This window comes from Pezoporus flaviventris, unplaced genomic scaffold (genome assembly GCF_033815535.1).
Source record: "Pezoporus flaviventris isolate CSIRO_AGI_PZ_B2104156 unplaced genomic scaffold, CSIRO_AGI_Pfla_v1 ptg000001l, whole genome shotgun sequence".
NCBI classification, from domain to species: domain Eukaryota; kingdom Metazoa; phylum Chordata; class Aves; order Psittaciformes; family Psittacidae; genus Pezoporus; species Pezoporus flaviventris.
In genome coordinates this window covers 3546862-3573518 of record NW_026892549.1, presented here as the reverse complement: position 1 = coordinate 3573518, position 26657 = coordinate 3546862, and the positions used below count along the sequence as shown (strand labels likewise).

Below are 26657 nucleotides of genomic sequence, written 5' to 3'. Positions count from 1 at the left end.
CCAGATTGTCTTAGTATTTGGCAATGATTTGCTCTCATTTGCAAAGAAGCCTACCTCTTTATATGTAGGCTGCCTCTTTTAGTCATATGCTCCAGCCAAAATACTCTGCATAAATTGAATTAGTTGGTTTGTGGAATTAGGATAGGAATGAGAGACAATCAGAGATGACAGCTCTTGACTGCCTAATGTTGGTCTCTCAGTTTTAGTTATTCCAGGAGAGGTCAACCACTGTCCCTGGTCTGAGCAGCATAACAGACTAACATAGTCCATCTGGACTTTCTGTAGGGACTAGAATGGCAAACCTAATACAAACACAGGTTCACAATATAAAACCAACTTAATAATTTGATGCAGATAGCTTTTTGTTCTCCAGTGTGCAACTCATCTTTTGTAATAAAAGCTATCAGGATGCCATGTTGTTATTGGCTAGGATAAGAACAAAGGAAGGAGAGAAAAACATGGGTCAGAGTGGGTTACTTGTTAAAGAAACATATTATTTAAGTATTAATATAGGAAACACATTTCAGAGAAAGGAAAAGTCTCCTCTTCTGCTCTTCACAGTTATTTCTAGTCATTGAGAGTTATCAGGTATTATCTAGTCTAATTAATCACACCCTGAATTACCATGCACAAAATACATGTGTTCATTTGCAGTAAGAAAAAATGTATAGGGCTGTATTGTGTGATTTGTTCCTATTTCTTACCTATCTATCCTGCACTCCAGCTTCTTCTAATGAAAGAGGATGTTCTGCCCCTCTGAAAATAGCTAGGAAATACAATTTAACCTCTATAAGTTTCGAAGTCAGCTCATCTTTTCACAAGAAGATAGAATTACATGTATTAAACTGCACTTCAACCACTGACTAAATCTTTAATTTAGTCTAATTTTCACTGAATATTCTACATTGCACAAAAATGAGATCTTCATTTACCATATTCTACTGAGCCACTAGAGGTCTCTCGCTCCTACATGGAGTTCCCGGTGTGAGAAAATCCGGCTAACCAGCAGGACTAAATTGGAACTCAAGCACACGGGTTTTCTGTAATTAACGCTGGTCCTTACAATCACACCACTAAGGTGATTCTGTAAATCATGGCAACTGCAAAAACTGATGTGCCAAACACACAACAAATGTAACTGTTTGACAAAGTGTATATATGGCGATACAAAAATCAGGTGAGGTTGAAGACAGCAGATGAAGATGGCATTGAGCAAAATAGGCTACAAACCCATGTATCACAGAGTAAACTGGATCATTCCATTCCCAGCTATTCACTGACAAAGCATTTTCCATATTGCATATATTATTACTGACTTTTTTTGCTATTCGTGAAGTAAAATAGCACAGTCTTTCTTGGCAGCCAGACTAGATCTTGTTTATTTGAAGCATACATTTGGCTGTAGTCTAGTTGGGGACCATACCACTACATGGATTTGGATAATTACAAACTATCTGCGGAATGGTCACTTCAATATCAGACTGTGAATGTTGGGTAATGTAAACCAGACACGATACCAGCAAAGATATTTGACTTACACTGGCAATAGTGAAAGCAAAGTCAAACACTGTTCTAAAGGAAACAAAATGTTTCACCAAATAAATAGTGTCAGGAAGCTGCTTGCAACTGGCTATGAGCTATACAACTCCCTTTTCCTTTCCTGTGCCCTATCTGCCTTTAGCAAGTTTCCTCTATGCACACAGACCTAACCCCCATTAGTTAATTCATACCATCAGCACTTTACAAGACCCTGCCACAGAAACTGCTGTGTCTCTAATTCTGCTTTGGAAATTCTTCCTCAGATTAGGATTCACTTCCTCAGTATGTTAAATTCACGGACAGGGAAGGGTAAGGTCACTTGTGAGGGAAAAAATGGAGAAACCCTTCCTACAGATTAGTTTTGTTTTACAAGTCACATGAGTGGTGGCAACTTACATCTGTATAAGAAATAGGACTCCAACAGCACTTTCGTGTTACCAAAATATTCATGGCAGAAGATCACAGCATTTCTTTTCCCAGTTGTTTTTGAGATTGGTTCTGAAAAACAAGGGTGCTGCCATGTTTCACTAAAGATACATAGAGAGTGTTCTGCCACCTCAGTGTTACTAGTCTCCTAATTTTAATGCCAGTGACTGAATGATAGATTTGCACTGTTAATTAAATATCAGATCATGGTGCATGCTTTTCGTGTTATTTATGCTTTAAATGCCTGATGATTTTAGGGAGAGCATAAGCATCTAAATGCCTTTATGAGGCTTGGTTCTGTTCTTAAAAGATGAAGGGAAAAAAATGCAGTTCTCTAGAATGTGTTTGTTTGTCCAAGGCATTGTCAAAGCCCAGAGAGCTGGGAAAGTAAGAACTAAAACCTACACAATATGCTTATGGTCTTCTCTACTTGAAGCTTTCGAACTCTTCTTCTGGTTCTCCCTCCCAGCTGTCCTCAGCTTGACTCCACTGGAGTGAGCAATTGTTGAAGAGACAATGTATACAATGAAAACATCAGGTATTTCTTGTTCTTCAATAACTGCATTGTCTAGAGCTGCTCAGATGATAGTTAACGACAATCTTGCAATTGTGAACTGGTGACCAGCTTCCACAAGGCCATCTACCGGTGATACCAGAGAGGGTCAAATCTCTGACAGCCTAGTGACTATCAGTATGATGTTCATTGTTTTCAGTGGGATTTCTATCAGCTTGTTATTTCCACTGATGAAAGATAAACCATTTGGAGGCTAATAAATCTTACAGTTACATGTAATAACTGGTGTTCTTTCTAATGCTTAATAGCTCTACTCTCGGTAGTTATCTACTACCCGGGTAATTATAGACTGGTCAGCCTTATCTCCATCCCTGGAAAGGTGATGGAACAACTTATTCTTGACACCATCTCTAGACATATCAAGGATGAGGGGGTCATTAAGAGCAGCCAACATGGCTTTACCAAGGGGAAGTCATGTTTGACCAACCTTATAGCCTTCTATGAGCAAGTAACTAGGTGGATGGATGATGGTAGAGGGGTAGATGTGGTTTTTCTTGATTTCAGTAAGGCATTTGATACTGTCTCCCACAGCATCCTCATAGATAAGCTAAGGAAGTGGGGGCTTGATGATCAGGTAGTGAGGTGGATCAAGAACTGGTTGGAAGGAAGAAGGCAGAGAGTTGTGGTCAATGGGGCAGAATCTAGCTGGAGGTCTGTGACTAGTGGAGTCCCTCAGGGGTCGGTGCTGGGACCAGTGCTGTTTAATATTTTCATCAATGACCTGGATGAGGGAACTGAATGTACCCTCAGCAAGTTTGCTGATGATACTAAACTGGGAGGAGTGGCTGACACACCAGAGGGCTGTGTTGCCATTCAGCGAGACCTGGACAGGCTGGAGAGTTGGGCGGAGAGGAACTTGAAATTCAACAAGGGCAAGTGTAGAGTCTTGCATGTGGGGAAGAACAACCCCATGCACCAGTACAGGTTGGGGGCTGACCTGCTGGACAGTAGTGAAGGGGAAAGGGACCTGGGGGTCCTGGTGGATAGGAGGATGACCATGAGCCAGCAATGTGCCCCTGTGGCCAAGAAGGCCAATGGCATCCTAGGGTGCATTAGAAAGGGTGTGGTTAGTAGGTCAAGAGAGGTTCTCCTCCCCCTCTACTCTGCCTTGGTGAGGCCGCATCTGGAATATTGTGTCCAGTTCTGGGCCCCTCAGTTCAAGAAGGACAGGGAATTGCTTGAAAGAGTCCAGCGCAGAGCCACAAAGATGATTAAGGGAATGGAACATCTCCCTTATGAGGAGAGGCTGAGGGAGCTGGGTCTCTTTAGCTTGGAGAAGAGGAGATTGAGGGGTGACCTCATCAATGTTTACAAATATGTAAAGGGTGAGTGTCAGGATGATGGAGCGAGGTTTTTTCCCGTGATGTCCAGTGATAGGACAAGGGGCAATGGGTGTAAACTGGAGCATAGGAGGTTCCATGTGAACATCAGGAAAAATGTCTTTACTGTGAGAGTGACAGAGCACTGGAACAGGTTGCCCAGGGGGGTTGTGGAGTCTCCTACGTTGGAGATATTCAAGGCCCGCCTGGACAAGTTCCTGTGTGATGTACTGTAGGTTACCCTGCTCTTGCAGGAGGGTTGGACTAGATGATCTTTTGAGGTCCCTTCCAACCCTTAGGATTCTGTGATTCTGTGATCTAACTTAGTCTGAAGCAAAAGAGGTTTTTTTCCACAGGCTAATATGTACGTTACACAGAATTTCCTTTCCCCTCTGCTTACTCTCGTTGTTGGCCATCTTTTTAATAGAAAACTGAGAACTAAGAAATGGAGAGAACAGAATGACCTATTGAACCAATTTCACTCCACAGCATAGCTGACAGGAAAACGGCTGCCTCAGCTCAGGGTTCCAGGAACGGAAAAACAGATGTTCCTTGGCTACATGCAACAGATGTTATTCCAGTTTGAAACAACATTTTAAAATGCAGAGTTTATGTATTTCCAAAGTATCTGAAGAATGGGAAAATGGAAATTTCTTTCAAGTCTTCAAGTAGTGCCAAGCATGCCTTTTATTCTTTCTTTCCCCCTCTCCTCTCCTTTCCCTCCCTTTATTTTTCCAACAAACTTCTCTGGTTTAGCATTCCTGTGGCTGATACGTACACCAGAACATGCATTGGTGCCTACACTCTCAGATAATCAGATCGGGTAGATTAACACTGCCACAAACCTAGCATGTGACCTTGGGCAAATCATTCAATTTCCCTGGATCTCAGTTCTTTACTTGTGCTACCTAGAGCTTTTAAGCTTTCCACAACAGTGTCTCTCTCAACTACCAGTATGTACAATAGCTAGTGCAAAGAAACCATAAGTAAGAACATAGTCCTGGGGTATTACCATAAAATAGATTTTGATAATTAAGATAACTACCAGCTCTTCAGTAAATGTTGACACTACATAAATCAAAGTGGGGGGAAACACAGATTCTTATAGGGTAATTGCAGACTATCCTGTCAACTATGGATGCTCTAAATCCCAGCATAAGGTGGGAGGATGGAAAGGCAGAACAGTAAGACAACAGCTTCTACCCTATTGTCTGACTAGATTCAGGTTGCCTGCGATATTCAGTCATAACAGCCAATTCTTAATTTTGAGCATCTTCCCAGAGTGATCGAATTATGCTCAGAATAAGACAAAACCAAGGAGGGCAGGAAAAGTGTGCTGAAACAGTCTTGCTCTGGGCCTGCCAGGTTTGCCTTTGAGTACCTTTAACACACATATAGGAACTCTTCTGTCAATCATAAAAGAACTAGCATGATATTATTCTTGTGCTACAAATAGAGAACTGAAGGGACAGCATACAAATGATAAAACCAGACAATAAAGATCCCAAGCGTAAGGAACTGTGCATTTACCAAGAATAAGCTTTAGCCCATATTTACACAACTTCCTTCTTCCAGTTATGCCAAGTTATTCACAAGAGCTGGCTGTGATAAAACACTCTAAGCACTTTCTTCCCTGGCTGAAACCAGAGATACGCTACCAGCCTCAAAATAGAAAATGCCTCATCTTAAAATTGATTACTAGCTCTCTTATTGGTTTTGGTGGAACTGACGGTGGAGGAGATGACTTTGCTGAAAGAGTTCTTGAAATTCTCAGACATTCCCAATATTCTGTACACATTCAGGGCTGGGGGAACTGAAGCTTTTTACAGGGGAGAGATGTCACCACCTATACCAACAGAAAAGGAGCAGAAGCACAAATTTAATGAAGATATTTCCCTGATATTTGCAGAAATTTCCTGGTATTCTCCCATACACTGCACTGATACATAACACATGTACAGTACACATTAAGCCAAATGTGTTATCTTTAGTAAAGAGTTACTGTAGATATGATTCTATTCCACTAGAAAGCTGAGATAATCATGAGTTTTTAAAATGCAGATTTGGTCCAAAATTGATTCCTTCTCAGAAAACTAGTTTCTGAAGGAAAAAAACCCCAAAATGTTGACTTTTGCAGAATGATTATTCTATGTGAAACTAATTGAGCCATTTTTCAAATACTTCAAAATCAAAACATAATATTTGGGACTAGAAATCATTGAAATATTTGCCAAACATTTTAAATACCAAGACTTGAAACTTCAAAACAAAGAATTTAAATGTTGATAGTTTTGGTTGGTTTTTTTGTTTGTTTTTGGTGTTTTTTTTTTTACAGCCAGCCATAGAAGAATTTTCCTGTATCTTTATAGAATAATGTGTATAATACAGCAGCCTTAATGGTAAAAATTCTGGCATGCAAAAAAGAATTAAGTTCAATTATTAAAATTTACTGTAGCCTGTAACAACACAGATGAACTGAAGGTGGGCGCACTTGGGCTTTCATGGCCACGGCCTGCCCCGCTCCTTGTATTTAAGATCCATAAATTGTTTAAAACATTATCGATAGAATCAATAGCCAAAATATTGCTTCTCAACATCTGGTTCATATTCTTCTCCCAGTTATGCTGCTACAACTCTAAATTAAACTGAAGACCTTACATGAAGCCGCTCCAAATTTACGACGGTATAAGAAAGAAGCGAACTTGGTTCTTCGTCTTTAGACGTCCGTATTTGCAGCCAGGCAAAATCCCATGCAGTTACGTACTCTGTGGCACAAGAGTGCCATCCAGCGGTAATTCCTAAACCTGTATTCGCCGAAGATTGTAGAGGTGACTAGTAGCAGGTACTGATTATACCTATGAACCTGACAGCTCCAAACCTAAACTCCTGAGTGGCTATTGCGAGGCTGAGAGGAAAACTTCTGTTAAAGAGTAATAATTTCTCCTTTTTTTTTTTTAATCAGTTTTTCATATTGAGATAGTTTACACAACGAATACAGATTATTGTTTACTTGAGCATAGGAACATGTTGAAGTGGGAGGCTCCTGGGCTAGCTAGACTGAGAACCAGTATGCACCACCATCGTAATATACGCTGCATATCAGCTAACAAACTGTGCCACTTTTCAGCCCCCCTTGATGGCAAGCCATTACTCAGTTCTGATAAGAACATGTCAATGCCGATTTGAGCATCCTTGTACAGAGCTTCACCACCTGCTCTAGATGTGTCCTGTGTAGGGGACAGAGTTGAGAGTGCAAGTCACCAAACTTTGCGGCTGGTTTCAGCTGAATATTTGTGCACCCAGACATCAATGTGACTACCGATATCTCTGATCTGCCAAGAACAGGCCCTAAATTCAGGCCCTCCACTTCCTGCATAAGTGCTTTATCTGCTCTAGTATATTATAAAAATGTCTTTTTAGAGGGAACACATGCAGTTGCAAAGACTCAGTCCCACTAACATCCATTAGAAGGGTTTGAAGATTACTTCTTGAACCGAGCCACTCTGGGGGCTTGAATGGAGTAACATAGTTTTTAGTTTCCGACTGAGGAACTGGGAGACAAACAAGTGCCCAGCTGCTTAGTTATGTTGCACTGGTGCAGATATGGGCACTGACAGAGAGGCTCTATATGGCAGAGTAGCTTATTTAAAAAAATACATCAGGTGGCTCAGGAATTTAGGCATGATGCAAGGTCAGACACAGCTCACTGGGATTTTTCGCTCTCTTTTAGATTTAGGAGCTCAAATTTTGCCCTAATTTCTTAGGTTTTGGACTTGGTCTGTAGTCAATAAAAATAAATTCTGGTTAAAACTCCATGTATTTATTGCAGATTTTACTGATCTACTTTATTCTGTCTCACCCTCTCCCCCATCTATAATGTATTCCTTTGTAGTTAACAGTATCTCTTGCAATGCAGATGTCTATAAATGATTATGCCTGATTCACCTATTTGTCTGGCCTGATTGCCCACAGATTAAACCATTTTGTACAATGTTTCTGTTAGTGTTCTATATTCATCTTACTTCTAAATAGTAATTAAATTATCTCGGGTTATGGGTCATGATTGCAGATAATACTTGCAAGGCAGAAAGCTCATCCCAATGAGCAGCACTTTCTGCAATGGTTTCTTGAGAAGATGCAGAAACAGGAGAAAGGATACTTTTATTTCTAGGTAAAACTCCATTTTGGTGCATCACTTGCACTACCATGTGAGGTGGGATGAGACACTGAAGATCCAGCTTGGTCCTGTGAACAATACAACGGAGTTCCTCCCTCTTATCCTCTGTAACATACCAGTGGGATGCACACAAAGAAACTGATAATTTTGCATTATTTTTATGGTCGTCTACTTCTACTTCACATGTCATTCTGTTCAAGAGTGAACAGGTTTGCACTAAAATGGTTCAAATAAATGATTTCACCTAGAATTGGCCTAGCCTAAGTAGTCATAGCCAAAACTATCTGAAATATTAAGGAGTGTTGAAAAGAAATGAAAAACATTTTCCACTGAAGAATAAATACTTGAATGCTGAAAATGACACTAATTTTTCAGGACTAAAATTAATATGGCTTGACCTATTAATTTAGTGCAGTACAATTGCTTTGAGACTATGAAAATAAGAAACCAGTAAATTAGCTACTTGTATACTTTGTAGCAATCCTTGTATTATACATATGCAGTGAAATGAAACAAAGGGTCATTTATATTTTTTAGCTCCATAGCAAGTAAGGAAAAAAAAAGTGTCCTCCGATATTTTCAGAGGAATCGGATTCCTTTTCTGCTAATGAAACCCATGCTGCAATCCACAATTCATTCAAAGTGTAAGAAAAAAACTCAAAACCTTCAAAGTCCCCCCTTCAAAATAAACAGAACCCAAAAGCTTATTACCAGAAACATAGATGTTGTTCAGTGTCTTCAGGATAGACACTGCGCCCTTGCATTTATCCCATAAAATGGGACAAATCTTTTGCTAGTCCCTTCTCGGATGAACTGCCTTCTACTACATATAATCTTATTGCTGGCTTCTGTGCACAGGTAGAGCAACCTTATGTTATCGGAATGCGAGTGCTCTGCCATTGCAAAAGGCTGCAGTGGACAGTTGCAGTGACAGGATTAACACTGATGACTTGTCCAAGCGAAGCTTTGGAGCAAAGGTGGAATACAGGGAAAATAATAATATACATTTTCTGAAACCTTTTTTGTGGCTTGCTATTTAGGAAATAAAAAATATTGATTGGGAGGTGTCTAAATTTAGTGAAACCTTGATAGTTTTCATACTTGATCAGATTAGAAATGAAAGGACAACTGGCATAATCACATCTATCCAGTGTGCAGACCTCAAAGGGTGAGCCAAACCAAAGTGCTCCCTGCAGATACATAAGGAGCTGCCACCTCCTGTTTCTGGTGTGGACAATATAATGTCGGAAATAATTAGCTAATCTTTTGTTTAAATAAAGCATTTGGAGAAAAAGCTAAAAATAAACACTGATTCATTCCTTGTCAGGGAAGTTTCTCCTGTCAATTATCACATTGTTACTGCTGTTTTTAATCTAGTCAGATGGTGAGATTGGCAATCCCTTCTGCAGGGGCTTCTGGGTGTTATTTTGTAGAGAATCTTGCTTGAAGGACTGATTTCTGCTTTTATGGGAGCCAGTGGGAGTTTGGCCACAGTCCTTCACGCATGTTAATTTGAGGGACTTCCAAATGTTAGCTAATGATCTCAGAGTTCTTTTTATGAAAACTGTGTGGGTTTGTTTTGGGGTTTGAGTTTGTTGGGGTTTTGTTGCCTTATTTGCTGGTTTGGTTTTTTTTTTTAATCCTTAGCAGGAGGCAATTAAGAAGGTCTGTGGAAAGTTCTGCACCATAGGTCTTGACCGGCCAGTAACATCTAAAATCCTAGCATGAAAAAATCAGCAGCATATATTGCTACCGTACTCAGATATATTACACATCATATAATATTATTTAAGGTTACTAGTTATATTATTTATAGTATTCCTATAGTCCAGGCCACACACTTTACATTGCTATGGACTGCGTGTATCTATTGGTCTCCACTTACGGTAACTTGAAAAAGCAATTGTGGTCTTTCTTTTTTTTAGGAGCAATACTAAGGAAAAAGCAGTAGCCTCCACTCCAAAGCAGGAAAACATGTCAACATGGAAAACAGAGGCACTGTGGGTGGGGGAGTTTCATTCCCGAGTGTTTAATAAAGCCTTATGTAGCTGTGAAGGAGAAGCAGAGAAAAAATAAAGGCAAACCCCGTGGAAGCTGAAGCAGACAAGCAGAAAGCCAAGGACGCAAGTCCAAGCAAGCACTGGGACTGTGGCTCAGAGAAGGCATACAGGGAGGGATCTTTGGGCTAAATGCTGACTTAAAAGAGCTTGGAACTGAGCGCAGAAACAAACAACTGCTCTCCGTACAAACAGAAACTTGTTTCTGGCTGCGTTCCGGCCAGAAACAAGATTTCACACATTCCTCGCGAGCAACAGGGCTATACCGCGGCACTCCACGGCTCCGGAGCGCCGCTCCCAGCAGCGCACACAGCTCGCAGGAGCCGCGCAGCCTCCCCGCCAGCCCCACCCTCTGCCCCGCAAGCGGACCCCGCCGGAGGGCGGACCCGCTCCCGCGATCTGCCCCCGGCACCCACCGGCTCCTCCCGGAGCCCATCCCCGCCCCGGGGACGAGCAGGATCGGCAGCGCACTGACCGCTCATCCGCGCGCCTCCGCGGCGCAGCCTCGGGTGGAAGCTGAGCCTCTCGCTAGCCCTGGGCTCGCCGCTGGCCTTGGGAGGTGAGGGGGAGCCGGGGATGAGGGAGAAGAAGGCCGCTACCCCTGCAAGTGGGGGGTGGGTCCCAGGTGCCGCTGCCGAAGCGGAACAGACCTGCCGCCCCCCGCCCCCAGCGCGGCAGCGCCCCTAGCCTCACGCCGTGCCTGACCGGGCCCTGCTCGCGGCCGAGGGCTGGCAGCCTTCTTTCCGCCGCGGTGCGGGCTGGGCCGCCCAGGGGCCGCGGGCGGGGATCTCACCCTCCTCCGAAGTTGAGTGCGTGTGTGTTCGTTTCATGCCGGGGGTCGGGGTGCGCAGGGTGCGGAGACCCTCTGTGGGGGCAAGCCTGAGGGGAGGCAGCGGGAGCAGCCACGCGGGTTTTACTCCTGGCCAAATGCCGGCTCACGAGAGCATTAATTTTCCTCTTTTGTTTTCTTTTTTTTTTTTTCATGGTTTTTTTACCTCCATACGCTGCCAGGACCGAGCCCCGGCTGAGACAGTGATCAGCAGCCCTCCGAGAGAGATGAAGGTGCCGAGGTGAGGCCTGCCCGGGGCACCTGCTACCAACACAGCCACCAGCCCAGGTGCCCGCCCAGGAGAAGCCAGAGCCTGTGGCCTGCACTGCCGCCCAGAGAAGGGGAGTAGAAGGCCGCTGGTGAGGGCACTGACCAGCTCTAGTGCATGCACAGCATCACAGGGAGCACTTAGCCTTGCAGCACACACGGTTGTACTGCTGTACACCACTGCTGTTGTACAGCTGTGTGCAGTTGTACACAAAGTTGCTTTCGTCCAACGGTACGAAAGGAAACAAAGCATGTGAAAGGAAGGAAGCAGCGTCAGCACTACGCAGCCAGGAGACTGCTGGGGAAAGGGGACCTGCAACTTCCGCGGTGCTGTGCATGAGGTCTGCGGTAGGGCCAGCCAGAGCTCTTTTATCCCCACTTCCAATTTAGGATATTCACCACCCTCCTTTTTCTCGTTCCCTTTTCCACAACCAAAGAGCATAAAGCACCAAAATGCCTTCTGCCAAGCAAATGACAAAGAAATGCAACCATCCAAAACCTAAGCCAAAGTGCATCTGGCTTGGGATGAATATTGGACCACGTTAGCTGGGAGTGAGGACTTTTCGGAAAGCCAGGCTCCAGTCAGAAATACACCCTGTCATTTGGAGTCTGAATATGAAAACAGCTTGCAAACATTTTTTTCAGGCTTGTAACAAAAGACTTGGTCCTTCTTTTGCTCTGGTATCTAGGCTACATTGTGCAGGCTCATGCATATCACTGGTTTTATTCACATGAGTAATTCCATTTGAATTTGGAGCGACAACTTGTATGTGCAAAGTTACTCATATGCTTTCTGTTTCCTTTATATTTTGAAATTATGTGGGTTTTGTTGGGTTTGGTTTTTGTTTTCCATTTGCTGGTGCAGTCTAGTTACTGTTGGCATCAAGGTTATTGTGAACCATCATGGTTATTATTACCGTTTGTCAGCTTGACACCTTTGTTTTCCTTGCCAGACTAAAAGCTTCTCTATGCAACCTATTCCAGCTATGCAATTGTATCATCTGTTTTTATGCAACCATCTTTCACCTGACAGTGTAAATTCATTTTCCTTATAAAAGATCCTTTTTGTACTCATTTTTTTCTCCAGTCATTACTGACAGTCTTTCCAGTTGTGCCAGCTGAGTCTTTCTCATGCAAGTGTCTCATGACTTCTCCCATACTGTGTAATCTAAATTCATACTGATTCTAACATGATATCTGGATGTTTTAATATTTGCCAGCATTTGGAACATTTTATTATTCTCATTGCCATATGCTTTCTCTTTACTCATATTTCTTCAAGCTACAGCTTCTGCTGTTCTCATAACCTTGTATGTCTTCTCTGTTCCATTGCTCCATGTTCGCCTAAGGGCAAAATGTCTTGGGGACAAGAAAAACACATTGTCTATCTTCCATGAAATGCGGCATTAAGTTGTAAGTGTGGCTCAGTGTTTTATTAGATGTTCCTTTTCCGCAGTCAGGGGATATAAAGAACAAACAAGCAGAAGTCAATGCGTACCTTTTTTTAATGGAAGATAGCTTTTCACGGATATACTCTCAGCTGTCAAGTATATACTATAGTACTCTGATTTGTGCCTGAGGAGAGTAGGCAGACTGGGCAGCCACTGACTGCTTTGTCAACCAGTGTCTTTCTTCCTAACCTAGCAAATTTTGTGAATTAGCACAAGTAAAGTCTCCATTAGGAAATAAAGTATTTTGAAGCTGCTGCAGCAGCAGGTCATGAGATGTCAAGAAGATGCATTCAGTTACACCTAAGTACAGATTTATTACATTGAATCTCCAGGGCATCTATCTACTGTGCCTTAAAAGAATCCAACAAGTAAGTTTTTGTGAAATTGCCAAATGATGCCTTCCAGGCACACTGAGTGCCGCTGTTTCTGCGGGGAAGGGGTGATGACCCATGTATTGAAATTACCTGTTTCCAGTTGTGACAGTACAGATTACTTACAGGGAAAGGGTAAAGGCCAAATAAATCTCTTAGTCTGCCCTGTAACATGGTGGGAGTTTCTTTTTCCTTAAAGTGAGAGGACCAGGAACTGTATTTCCCAGCTTTGCCATATCTAGAACGTGAAAAATTACCTGTTCATCTCAGCTAACATCCAAAGAGCCATCTTGCTGCAGTGACACCTCAAAGTCAGGGCATCTATCCCAGTTATATGGTAAGACTGTAACAGAAACTGAGCTCTTGACACGTCTACAGATGGAGTTGCCAGCAAGACCCGAAGGAAGATTTGAAAAGCATACTGGATTTCTGGAGTAAATATTCTATTAAGGACCAAAAATAAATAAACCACAGACATTGATTATCATCACAAACTTTGGTCAGGCATGGCTGGTGTACTGGATATATATGTCCATAATATGCTGGACTTGTGCCACCTACAGATACGTATTTCTGGAAGTTTTTTCTTCAAAATTCATTCAAAATAGGTTGCAGCCAAATGATTAATTGGAGTGCTGGAAATCATAATTAAGGTTACTTGGGGACATCTATTACTCAAAAATAATATATAGTTTCTTCTATTTATAAAAAGCCCTGTTCTTAAAAAAAAACCCAGCCTCCCCCTCAAAAAAAAAACCAAAACCCCAACAAAACCCAACAACTGGATTTTTAATTTATTAAGGAAAATAAGGCATGAAAGTATATAGATGTATATAGATGTATTTATTTTTTGTTAGTACCATAAAACTTATTTCAGTACAGTGGCAAAGGTAATTTCCTGATTGATATACTAGAGGTGTATATAAATGTGTAACAATCCCAGAAATATTTTAAGTACTCAGTTGTTTTTTTTCCAGATACCACTCCCTTTGCAGTATTAGGGAAATTAAATATTTATTGTATTACTCCAAGCCAGGTTGTATTTGTTACCTTTAAAATGAGAAATATACCTAGCACACAGAAAATACAACTAAATATATTTATACCTCTTTATTTAACAAACTCTTATATTTATTACTTCTTAAGAACTTTGTAATATAGATGGAGTAGTGCTACACACTAATGAATATAATGAATTTATTTTCTGAGTTAAAGCTTCTAAAAATAAAACCAAAAGAGAATATATTAATAATATCAATTTGCAAACTTAAAATTTGGAATTATATGCAAACATATAAATTTATTCTGAAAATTTTAAACTAGAGCTTTAATACTAATGTTGTCTGAATTAAAAGAATGCAGTGCTTTGCCTGCAGAGCTCAGAAGCAGGCAGACAGTGTTCAGAGGAGAAATTTGTGATGCTGTCATCTGTTTTGCAGTAAAGATACCAATGCTCTTGGTGATCTAAGGACTCCACACTTCAGAAGTAGTAGTTATATATGTAGGTTTACAGTATATAGAAACTAATTACACATGACTGTTCTAGAAGAGTTACCTCCTTTGAAATACCTGTTCAAGACATTCTGAAAAAGCATTCTGAAGCAGTGAAATATAACAATGATAATGTTTAAGAATACTATCCTAAAACTTGCTAAAATTCCAATAAGGCTTATTCAACATTAAAGCTTTTCAGATTTTCTGTAAATTTTCAGTATGTTCACTCTAAGCTTTATAAAGCCAGTGGGGGTGTTTATTATTTTACTTTAAAATACCTGTCATTTTTCTGAACCCTGAAATCAGGATGGAGCTGGGGCCCTGTTTGGACTTGTCATTTTACAAATCCTCTTTCTGTCCTTCCACTTCCCCCTATAAGAAGAAATAACCATTTTCCATCTTCTTCCTTTTGACTTGACTACTTCAGTTGTGAGCTCAGTCATGTAGTACCTGCATGTTTTACAACACATAGCAAAAGCAGGGCCCTTACTTCAACTCAGAATTCTAATAATACAGAAATATTACAGGTAGCCTATATTCCTAGAGCCAGTCTGGACTTTGAAGCTGAAATTCTGAAGCTGAGCATCTCTGAAAATTAGTTCTTGTATTTTGAAAACAAAAAAAAAACAACAAACCAAACCAAAAAAACCCAGTCCAGAAGCAGTTCATAACAATTTGATTTTAGGAAATAATAAAATAGAAAACTTGAGGATACTAAAGTTTATCACACGTAGTAAAGCCTTGCAAGTAAATGTGGTATACTGAAGAAAAGCCTTGCCCTCTAAACTATCCTAAAATAAGTGGGTTCATTTTAAAAACTTTGTAACTGCTTCACAAGTCTTCAGTCAGTTTCCTCCTTATTCATGCAGGCAGTCCCATTGGAACAACCATTACAATAAAATTGCCACTAAAGAAAAGGTTTCTAAGATAAGTAGAACTGGGAAGATCTGTTATTATTTTTGAAGAGCAATAAAAAATAATATAATACAGTGTTCTGCATGCGGAGGTTCAAGGGTTGAGTTCAGAAAACTGGGTAATTAACAAGAAAATAAACATACACACACTGCCCTCCCAACCCCCCCCAAAAATAGTTCCTACTTTCTTTCCCCCATATGAGTGGTTTCATATCTCATTATATTTCAAAAGGCCAGATCCTTTTAAATCTGAAACAGTTCTGAGTATATTGAAAACAGATGGAAATGAATCAGGGGCCTGAGGTAGAAAAAAGCTGTAATGAAGATCATATTTAAGTAATATTTTAAATAAATAAATCATTTGCCTCTGAAACCACATCTAATAAAAATATAAATAATTATATAATGAACATATAAACTACATTTCCTGAAGTAATTCCTGTCTTTCTACATTTCCTGAGTTATTTGTATTATGAAACAGTAGTGTGGTACCATTAATTGATAAGCACTCTGTGCTATAGTTACCATGCTAATTGCAGCTCTTTAGGTCCTTGTCTCGCAGCTCCTCCAGCCGCTCAACAATTGGGATTGATTGCACAGGAGCTATTTTTAGAATGAAATAGCAGAAGAGTTTGGAGAACAGCAGCCATTTTTTGTGTGTATGCTACATCTGTTTTGGGGGGGGGGGGGGGGGAAGGAAAAGTTGAATAAAAATGCCCTGAGTTATCCTTTTGGGTATTTTTGTGGAAATCCTGCTGAAGTTGGAGCTTCCTATTGGATAACTGATCTTGCTTGTACCAAGTTGAAGCTGAGGTCAGGGTTGCATGACGCAGAGGATACTGTTCAGTGACACTGATCTCAGGAGAACAGCAGTTTTTTCTCTGGGAACAGGACTGTTAAGGCGAACAGCAGATGAACTTTGGTGAAGCTGGTTCTATAAAAAGGCAATGCAGGAGTCAAGTTTGTACTTTAAAATACCAGTGATGAAAGGCAAGACTCAAGATTAACTTTGAATGTGCTTTTTCCCCAATTCTGAAATAAAACAGTTTGTGAACTGCGCTGTTTGAGTGATTTTAGGTCTGCTTCCAAGAATGCTTTATGCTGAAAGGGTAGTATATAGCCATGTTTCACAGGGGTCAGTTGATGCTCAGGTGTGACTGGGAGGAGGCACCCATTCAGTTAATCCCAGATTGGCTTTTTATTATCCCACCCTGCTCGCCTGCTTTACACAGAGTTCAGCTAGGGTAGATAAACAAGGGGACAGGCTTTTGTGGCTAATCTACTATATAAAATCAGGGCTGTCATCTTCTCTGAATGTTTGTATAATAGAAGGCAAGGTTTGCAGGAAGAATAACAAACATAAGTATGTAGGAAGAGGAATAACCAGTTCTATAGCTGAGGAAAAAAAAAAACAAACCAGTACTCAAGGGGACAAGCCTATTTTACCTTTCTAAAGATTAATAGCAAAGACCTATCATGTCTTGCACATTATATCAGGAGTAGTAATACCTCAGCACTCTCACACAGCACTGTATCAGCAAGTTTGAAATGTTTTACTAAGGAGGAGTCTTTGTCCAAGTTTAGCTGTAGAAGTAAATAAATTAATTGGCTATGGTTACCACAGAAGCTTGGCAGAGTTAGGGGGAGAATCTGTGTTTCATGACGTCAGCTGCTTTTCCCTTTTCAGTGGCATGCTGTAAAGTATTACAGACACCTATAATGCGTCACTACTCCATAACTGCCAATTCCCCTGGAAAAGAGAAATGCACACCTTTGTAAATGCTGCCAATCTTGTATTCTTTCAGAGACAACATACAAAGAATATACTTTGGGTTTCTACAATAATAGCTTATAATACTAGTTTGCATAAAAAAAGCTTTGCATTTGAATAGCTAGTCTTGCCAAAATATGCTGCAAGAAAATCTCTAGCATGTTTTTTGTCACTGAATATATTCGTCTTGCAAATGATAAATTTTAGACATAAATTGGATGATAAATTAGATTAGATGCATTAGATGCATTTCATATTAGTATGAAACAAAATATATATTAAAAATTACTATCTTCTGTAGCTTGTTTTGTTTATCCTGAAATTATGTGCAACTTCCCCTGGACTTCTCTGTAAGTACCTGAAGAGAGGGATGGAGTAAGGATTCATCTTGTAAATATTTTGTTTGAGTATAAATAGCGAGAAGTACAAATTTCAAAATAGTCAAATAGTCAAAATATAGAGTTACACTTTCTCCAAATAGAATATTAAATATCTGACATAGCATATTGTCCCATTGTGTCTATTCTGATTTCAGGAATCAAAGTAACAGTTAAGCTGTTCATATTTTATAAAGGCTGTGTCCTAACTTTCTGTATGTTTAACAGTGAGAGAGGTCAGTAGTATTAGGGAGATACGAAGGGCTACAGTTCACTTGGTATTTTTAGGACAGTAGCAGTGGTGATATCCCAGAAAATGCAAGGACCTGGGATAATACACATGCTACAGAAACATTTCATACCATGCATGGTACTGTCCCAAGGTCAGCTAAGCTTTCTTTCACCAGCTCAGCACAAGCTTGATGGAGCCAATTTGATTTTAAGGAGGAGTAGGTACCAGTCTTCATGTTCTAGAATTACAGGAGGCTACTGCTGTTCTGGCCTTGAGCTAGCTGCTGAGGCAGCACACAGTGAGTGCTTGAAGACATCTACATCTAAGCTGACTTTGCAGATAGAGCTCAGACTATCAGCATCTTCAATAGCCTACCTGCTTAAATGATAATTTAGAGGTGTAAAGGGCTTCTTTTTTCCCAGATTTTACATTGGCACTTTGCCGACAGGTACTTCCTACAGCAGGGGTTGTGTAGGAATGGCCACTATGTGCAGCGCAGCAAGCTGTGAACTGGAATGACTGAGTTTTAAGTACACACCTTGTGTCTACACCCAGTGGAGCAGCAAACTGGAGCAGTCATGTTGCAGCTGATCTGCCAGGGCAAATCTGCTAGAACCTTGAGGAAGGAGGTGTAATGAAAGGGCAACGAGGACCAACATGAGCTGAGAGCTACAGGATGTTATCCACTGGGATGTATATACGTACACACTCAAACTAGACAAGTGAGTCATGGAAAACACTGTAACTGTGGAAGAACAAACATTACTTTGCAGTACTTAAGAGTTAACAGTGTGTCCGTACTGACAGATTGTTACCCAACAAGTTCCACCCTAGGTCCTCAATAGGTCTGGAATATGGCTTTCACAGAAAGAGTCTTGGAACTGGGAGACTTTGTCATCTCATTTGGTGACATGTATCACCCTAGATACGTTATCAACACAAATCTCAGTATTTAGCCTAATGCCAACAATATTGTGCTTCATAAAATGACCTACTTCAAAACAGTGATCATGATATATATTAAAGATGATTAATAGAGGAATATTGTTCCTGGTACTTCTGTCTTCGCAGAACACAGTGACATCTTGTGGCAAATGAGGGGATAGTGTTACTTTTTTCGAGATATATCCTATTTCAGGTGGTTTAAAGATGAATCCCTAAATAAATTCCAGACAAATTATTTCCTTTACCTGTAATATTAACTCTTTCCGAATTTTGTTTTAAGTACAGGTTTGTTTTAGGTTCTATTTTAGCAGCGAAAAAAGAGTGAGCCTTGGTTCCAGCATATTGCACATGTAGGGTATGGGAGTTTAGCACTTGAGCTCACCGATGTTCTTTGGAAAACGTTCAACTCCAGGAATGCTCCTGTCCTATCCTTGCTGATACAAGACTCTGCGAGTCAGCATTTCAAACGCTTTACTTAAGTTAGCCTATTATTATAGATTGCCAAAACTGTCAGGGTGCTTTTGATGGGAATGAAGAGAAAACACAGTAACTTTTTATCACAAGGCAGATAGAAAAAAAAAAAAAAAAATCTTCTTTCCTCTCTTTTTTTTTTTTTAACCTAAAGCTATTTTTTCTTTTTTTTTTTTTTTGTCTTTTTATAGACCAAGCAGGGTTTAAGTCCTGTCCCTGCTGTTTTGGGATCCTCCCCTGACATGGCTGTCCTTTGCAAGTTGGTATTTGGATAAAATTCTAGTTGTCAGCATGAAAGGAAAAACTGCACAGTGTGACTGGAAATCTGCATCCCCAAAGAAGGCCTCTCCCTGTGACCGATATAAACATGCTTGCATTATTTGTAGAGGATTTCTTTATCTCTATGGAGGACGGAACACCACCAGTCTTAGAGATTTTTGGCGATACAACATCGGTAAGTTTGCTCCTTTCACTTGTATATCAGGATTAAAGAGATTCTACATCCAGTCATCATAAAACCTGGGACACTGTACTTAAGAGATGAACACTTTATCGCCATATAGTCTCTCAATCAAAATGATGGCTAAACTGCATTTTGTTCATTGAGCAAATGGTATGTGTTCATTACTCTTGCAGGTATCTCAGAAATTTCACCTCCTTTTTTTTCCCTTGACCAGAAATATTGGGTCATTTAAAATACCCTAGTTCTAACAAGGCCTATCTTCACTCTATAACATGGGAATAGTTTATGCATGTGTAATAATGCACTATCAAATATGACCCTTTGTATTTTTTGGTGTTCCCTGTTCAATTGTTGCTGCTAGAGAACCACATATAATTGTGCTGGGGTTCATGCTCACACAATAGTTGAGTTTTGGTGCAGGTAACAGTATAAGAGCGTATAAAAAATATATAAAATATATAAAAATATAGAAAAGCAATAACAAGTTCAATTTCTATTACATTTTAAGTTTGCTAAATAGAAGGGGAAGTGTCTCAATGTTCTGAACTAATGGAGAGGAAAGATGACAAAATGCTTCATTTTTCCCCACTGACTGATAGTGCAGCCGAATTCAAAGCCAATCTTTTCACCTTTTCCCTAACATTTTTGAACTGCTGTCTTTACTTCAACTTTGGTTTATAGTCAAAAATGAATGGGAAATGCTGGATTGCTCAAGAGATGGTCCAGAAGAACTGGAGGACCATTCAATGGTGGCTTATAAGGTAGTAGACCAAGATTTATATTGTTCATATCCTGATATTTTATTTCCTATTATGCAATTAAATAAAATGCCATAGATTATTACGTACAGAAAATACTTTTATGTCAGTGCAATTCTGGATGTAGCTGTACCAGTGTTTTGCATACTTTCTGAATAAAGTTACAGCAGTTTAGCTTTGCAGCAGTGTGATTTCCTCAGTCATTGCTCAATACATAATAGTGATACAAAATAAAGACCTTGGCAGCACATTCTTTGACTTAGTAGTATAGTTGTAACAGTTGCTTTGAATTCATTTGCATGATAAGCTACAGCATAAAAACATTCACTTAAGAACTTGCACTGAAGAGAGATGAGAGAGTGAAGGCAAATAACAATTGCAGTTTTGCCTATGAGAGAAAAACAGGATTTAGGATATCAGGAGCTGCAATGCAATGAAATATTTCTATAAACATGCAAAATCTAATATTACCTGAGCAATGTCTCCAAGAATTCCAGATCCACATCCCTCAAGCTGTCCTAGATTTGAGAAGGCAATGAGTGGTTCTGGAATGCTGTCCCCATTAAAATAGCAGAATGTTCACCACGGTTTCCTTCTGGGAGGGGATAAAGACAGTATTAAAAGTTGGTGGCATTTTATGATGGCCTCCTGAATTGTTAGTAGATCATCATATCCATTATTGTTAATTATGTTTTGGTGATGGCAGCCTTTTTATTTAAGAGTTGTTTTAAAAACTGCTTTTATGCTGTATGTCTACCTGTCAGTAAGAAATGCTTTTGCATTTTGCAGGGGAACCTGTACATTTTTGGTGGGATGGTGGATTCTGCTTTTACGCAAGCGAAAACTCCTCTCTGGATATATGACACTGGTATGATACACAATAGCCAGTCTTTTCCATGGAACATTCCAAGTCCATAGGTACTAATAAATAGTAAGAACCAAACTGTTTTCTGCTGCTTGTAACATAGTCTTCCCTAGGCTTTACAAGAAGTAATGTCTGTAAAACTGTGTGCAAATTTTCCCCCTAAAATTAGGCTGTTAAGCTATCAAAGAGTCAGCTCTTACTTTAATTAGAAAGTATTTTATGGGGAAGTTTTACGTATTTCAAGCTCTCAGAATTTCCATTCCTCTCTCCTTCCCTCTGAAGTTTACTGTTTCATCATAAACCCCAATAATTATTACATATAATATTTAAAGGTTTTTTCATTATGTTACATATATTTTAAAACCCAAGCTCTTTGTTTTATTATGGAAGAAAGTAAATCAGTGAACTATAGACCTCATTTGGTGTTTTTACTGAAAAAAAATACACAAGCTGGCAACAGAAATGATGGAACAGGAAAAAAACAATATAATTAAATAAGAAGGTAGGAAATTAACATCAGCATTTCCTAACACAGGCCATTTTTTTTTTCTTTTTTTTTCATGAGAAAAAGCATTTGATATCTCTTAAGTATGTATTCTAATAAAAGCAGTGCAACATTTGAATTTAATAGCAATGTCATACACTATATATTCTCTGTTTTGAAATACTGCGTATAGTAATAGCTGTTTATTTTGATGGCAGATGGAGGAAAGAGAGAGAGAGATTGAGTTCTTTTTGAGCTAGTAAATCTTGTGGCAAGACCAAGATTTAAGTTCCCTGGCTTCTTTTGCTACTTTACTATGTAACTTTAAAAGTTAACGTTTGGGTTTTTCTAAATCCTTTCTTTGCTTTCCACCATTTATCTGAAATACTTGCTGAAAGAACAGAGCAGCTCAGGTACAATATATTCCATAGGAAAAAGCATTTTATTACTCACAGTACTTATCAGTGAAAACTGGGAATGAGATACTCAAAATCTGTTGCATGTCTAGTTTTTTCATGGTCATATTTAAAATCTTTCCTGGCAAGTATAGCTTTTAGCACTGTAAGCTTGCAATGCTTTCTCATTCTACCTCTGGTGCTGGGTACCTAGTATTTTCTCTCCATTATGGTAATCATAGATCAGTGATTTCTGACTGTTACTTGAGGACTAATTTTAAGGGATCTGTGAAAAGGAAAAAGGGCAAGGCTGTTGTCGTAAGGTTTACATAGTAAGTAGGAGCCATACATCCGTCAGTAAATATGGGGGTTCTGCAAGTTCAGAAAATGCTGAAAATCGCAGATTATTTCTGCACTGTGAAATTTAGCCTGAGGAAACAGCAGGTACAGTATGGTATCTCCATGATTCAGTATCAGATAAGGATACAGAAAAAACATTTAAGCTATGTCTCCTGTAAGTCTTTCGGTGCTGCTGTTTTACTGTGAAGCAGATTTCTTCTTGCTTGTCAGTGGAAAACGCCAGGATGAGACTTACTTGAAAATGAGATCAGTAATTTGAAAAATTAACGTTGGAGGAGTGTCCTCTTGTGGTCTGGGATATAAACTGCGCTTTATTAAAACAATCCCCTAGATTCTGCAAGATGGACAGAGTGCTGTAACGTACCAGCAGAGACTGAGGTAAGGAGCCAGGAAGTGGTGAATGTGTGAATCAAATGCCTGTTGCTTTGTTGATTAAACAGATTGCTTTGAAATATGTTCCCCCAAACAGTTCCAATCTCATCTCTTCGGAGACATGTGGCTATACTTTATTTCTTTGCACTTTGAATAATGAAGGCTTTTTCCTTCTTTAAATCAGTATTTGAAAATATGGCTCTTAAATTTTAAGGCCTATATAAGAAGGTAAGTCCTCTCCTCTACTATTGTTTCGGTTTTGTGATATCCTTATCAAGGAAGCTAATTTTAAGTGGAATATTGAAGTCTGAGCTTTTAAGAAGTAGTGCTGTGAAAACAGATTGGCAGCTACACTAATAAATTTTAAAATGTGAACAAAAGAACAAACCAAACACTTGCCTTATATTTCATTTTGGGTTTAGCTGGGCCTCCCCAGATTTGGGTTTACGAGTCTCAGCAGTGCCAAAAGCTGTTGTAGGCACAGTGAGAACCACCTGGTTTCCTTCTCAGAGTCTGGGCAGAGTCTGGGACTTGTGGTAGGCAAATTCACACCAAGTACCATGAGGTAGTTCCTCCTCAGTGAGGAGAGGTTCAGGGTGGTAGAAAGGGCTACATCCCCCATTATAGTCCCAAGAGTTGACCAATGTATTTACAACATGCCCTGAAACTTTGCCTACCAGTAGTTGTGAACGCAGTAGTACTGATGGGAGTACTCCCATCAGGGAAGGCAGTAGGTATTGTGGTGGACTTAAAAAGGGAGGGTTGCTTAGATTTGGGAATGGCTTCTATTTGCATCAATACAAGTCATCAGTGGTGGATTTATTCTGAATTTTCAAAGAAGTTTAACAAAACCCAAAGCCATGGCTTTCATTACTTGGGAATATTCCCAAGACAGACATTGCTACTGATACAATTTGATCTGTTAACAGTGTTTTGTTGAACTGTTTTAGAGCTTGTCACCAACTAACAGAAAAGGTCACAGTGCAGTAGTATACCACTCCAGTATGTACATCTACGGGGGGTACTTCGGCATCAGAGGCATTTCACAGGAGTTTTGGACTTTTCATTTTGGTAAGTTAAAAAGCATAAGGTTTTGAGCCAGTGTACGATCAAAACAATGACTGCTGTAGGAAAGCATGCCTGGCTCTGTTAAATAAATTCGGATCAGTAGAAATGTTCAGTTAGTTTTGGCTTCTGTTTGGCAGCATTTAATTATGAAGTCTGTCAATTAAACTAATACCCAGCTGAAATGAATTGTACTGGAAGAGGTTTTGTGGTGTTTGCCAATTTTAGAGCTGAAAATCAGGGAGACTGTTTTGTTCACTACTCATTCGAGTCTTCAAGGATTACCAAAAACTGTCAGATGCAGCAAGGACCCTGACTTCAGCCTATTGATGCCACCTTTTGAATCTCAGATCTAGAACTGACCATGGGGAACCAAACCTGACAGGAGATGGTTTCATTAGCATATTCATCACTAATCTGGTGGTTGCAAATCAGATGATTCCCAGAGGCTTCCTAAATGGATAACTTTTGTTATCTGGTGGCCATTCAGTCACTATTTTGAAATGAATGATAGGTTTATCTCATCCCTCATTCCCTCACAGGGAGAATAAGCATAGATATTGCTGAAGGAATGTTTTTGTTGACTGTTTTTTCCCCTCTCACAGCCAGAAAATTATATTTCTGTGTCAGAGTTAGTGAATTAACAAAGCTGTAGGAAAAACTGCTCTGTAAATAAGATTTCCATGACATCTGTCATACAGCAGCTGACATTTTCAGTAAAAGTTTATTTCAAAACTGATTTTTGAAATGCACTTTTCAGTGTTAGAATTTATGCTGTTAACTTAAAGCAAGCTTACAGCAGAAACCCTTATTCTCCAACAGCATAGTTACTTTCTTCTTGAAATAAATCCCTTGTGAAATACTAGGGATATTTACTAGGTAAATCTGGTACATCTATAAATGAGTATTTTGCTTTCAGATACAAGAAAATGGTTGTGTGTTTCCACCCCATCTCACAGTATTGGCCCAGGACCTCGGCATGGCCATTCAGCAGTGGTTTATCACACAGGCATGTACCTCTTCGGAGGACTGATGGGGCTGAGTGAACAGAAGGATTTATGGAAGTGGGACTTTGTAAACAGCAGCTGGTCCAACATCAGAACAAGGTAAATGATACTATTTGTTACACTAAATTAGCACAGAAAGAGAGAATTAATCTTACCATTTGATACTGTATGCAGGCAGAGAGGGAGATGTTGTCCTTTCAATGACTGTGGGAATTTCTCAGATCAAGACGTAGTACTGTTGCCACCCCTTGGGTGCCAGTTGGCTTTGCTTGGAAGAGCTGTTGGCAATGTGTTGATGCAGCTGTCAGCAGTGCAATTTTGATGTCCCAGTGCAGCTATTTAGTAGTCATTCTTCTGAGTCAAAAGAAAAAGAGAGCCTAAAATCAGTGTCACTTTCCTGCTGATCGCCCCTTAACTGCTGGTTTCTCTTACATTTAGCCAAGGACCTCCTCCAGTGGTAGGTCATGCTTCAATAGTCTTCAAAGACTCCATGCTGATTTTTGGTGGAGGGATTTCAAATTCCAGTCCTAATGATGACCTCTGGAAGTATCATTTCAATACACAGACATGGAAGAAGCTTAGCATTATCACCAAGGCAAACTTTTCTCCTAAAATGTATCACTGCATCTTAGGAATTGGTATTGGTTTCCAAACTACTTCAGATTTCACTGACACGTTCCCTAGCCATTGGAAGAGTAAGCAGAAGGACCATTACCAGCTGGTGACCATCCCAAAGCACACTCGCCTTTGCAACTACTTCCGTCAGCAGACCGCGTACCAAGTGCTTGGCAATGAGGAAAGCGATGCAATTGAAATGAAAACCTTTAGCTTGCCTCTGGGCTTTTGTCCATTGCAAACCACTTCAGAGGCAGAACTACACCCTAACAGAGCAACAAGCATTTTGTCAAAGGATGGGTCTCTGTGTCTGCTTGTCTCTTCAGAAGAAGAGACTTTTGCTGCTGCTCAGATGGTTGGAGAAGAGGAGGGAGCCAGCTGTCAGCTCGCACCTGCAGTGGATACCGATGTGCTGCTGCTCATTGGGGGTAAACCTTTGTCCAGCTCATCTGAGATCTCAGTCAGGCAAATGGAGTTTGACAGCTTGTGATCTCTTTGATTGCAGTCACCACAACCATGCCAGTAGGTGGTAAACCAACTGCTTGCAACTGTCTTCAGTTTCCTATGGGCACACTGGAGAAAAAGTAGTAAAACCTCATACCAGCTCTGAATAGATTTTTACAATGTGAACAAACCCTAACACATATTTTAAGTTAGAAGTTGCGATTTCTGAGAGGAGCATGTTGGAATTATGCTTTTTTTTTGTTACTCTTCTTCTCATCAGTTAGTATCCTTTCAAATTGCAGTGACTGATGCTGCCTTGAAAACTGGAACAAATAACCCCTACAGCTCCGTAACTGCTATTTAAGGCTCAAAGCTTGCTTATTTTGCACTGGCATAAGAAATATATATGCACTTTGAAACCTGCATTTGAATAAAGTTTGTGCGTGTTTTGGTCACATTGGAGGGGTATGATGAATCTTAACAGCAACATGACATGGCCTAGACAAATTAGCAAGTGAAACGTAGAAGATGCTCAAGGATTGCATTTAATCCTGGGGAAGTGAAATCATGTGCAGCATTAGAGCAGAGGAAGTGCATTACACCTGGAAGAACAAA

At 40.0% G+C, this 26657-nt stretch overlaps 2 protein-coding genes across 3 annotated transcripts in view; one reads left to right on the top strand and one right to left on the bottom strand.

The window, feature by feature from the left end:
* Positions 1-26657, bottom strand: part of EPB41L5 (erythrocyte membrane protein band 4.1 like 5) — a 465429-nt gene that overhangs the window by 375465 nt on the left and 63307 nt on the right. The gene's annotated exons all lie outside the window — the stretch shown is intronic.
* LOC133275739 (leucine-zipper-like transcriptional regulator 1 homolog) lies at positions 11262-26497 on the top strand. Of its 2 annotated transcripts, none has more exons than XM_061465873.1 (8): positions 11262-11515; positions 19406-19668; positions 20359-20438; positions 21225-21303; positions 22871-22917; positions 23862-23982; positions 24896-25082; positions 25422-26497. In XM_061465873.1, exons 2-8 carry the CDS (start codon positions 19506-19508, stop codon positions 26086-26088), a joined length of 1344 nt encoding a protein of 447 aa, XP_061321857.1. In that variant the 5' UTR covers positions 11262-11515; positions 19406-19505; the 3' UTR covers positions 26089-26497. The 2 variants fall into 2 exon arrangements, with proteins under 2 accessions (XP_061321857.1, XP_061321944.1); XM_061465960.1 differs by lacking the exon at positions 11262-11515 and adding an exon at positions 11551-13007.

What these genes read in the sequence shown, in the direction of transcription:
- LOC133275739 (XM_061465873.1), top strand. Translation starts at nt 19,506, where the DNA reads ATGAAAGGAAAAACTGCACAGTGTGACTGGAAATCTGCATCCCCAAAG. An exon ending in TTTTTGGCGATACAACATCG is followed by an intron (nt 19,669 to 20,358) that starts GTAAGTTTGCTC and finishes TTTGGTTTATAG; the next exon opens with TCAAAAATGAATGGGAAATG. An exon ending in ACGTACCAGCAGAGACTGAG is followed by an intron (nt 22,918 to 23,861) that starts GTAAGGAGCCAG and finishes GAACTGTTTTAG; the next exon opens with AGCTTGTCACCAACTAACAG.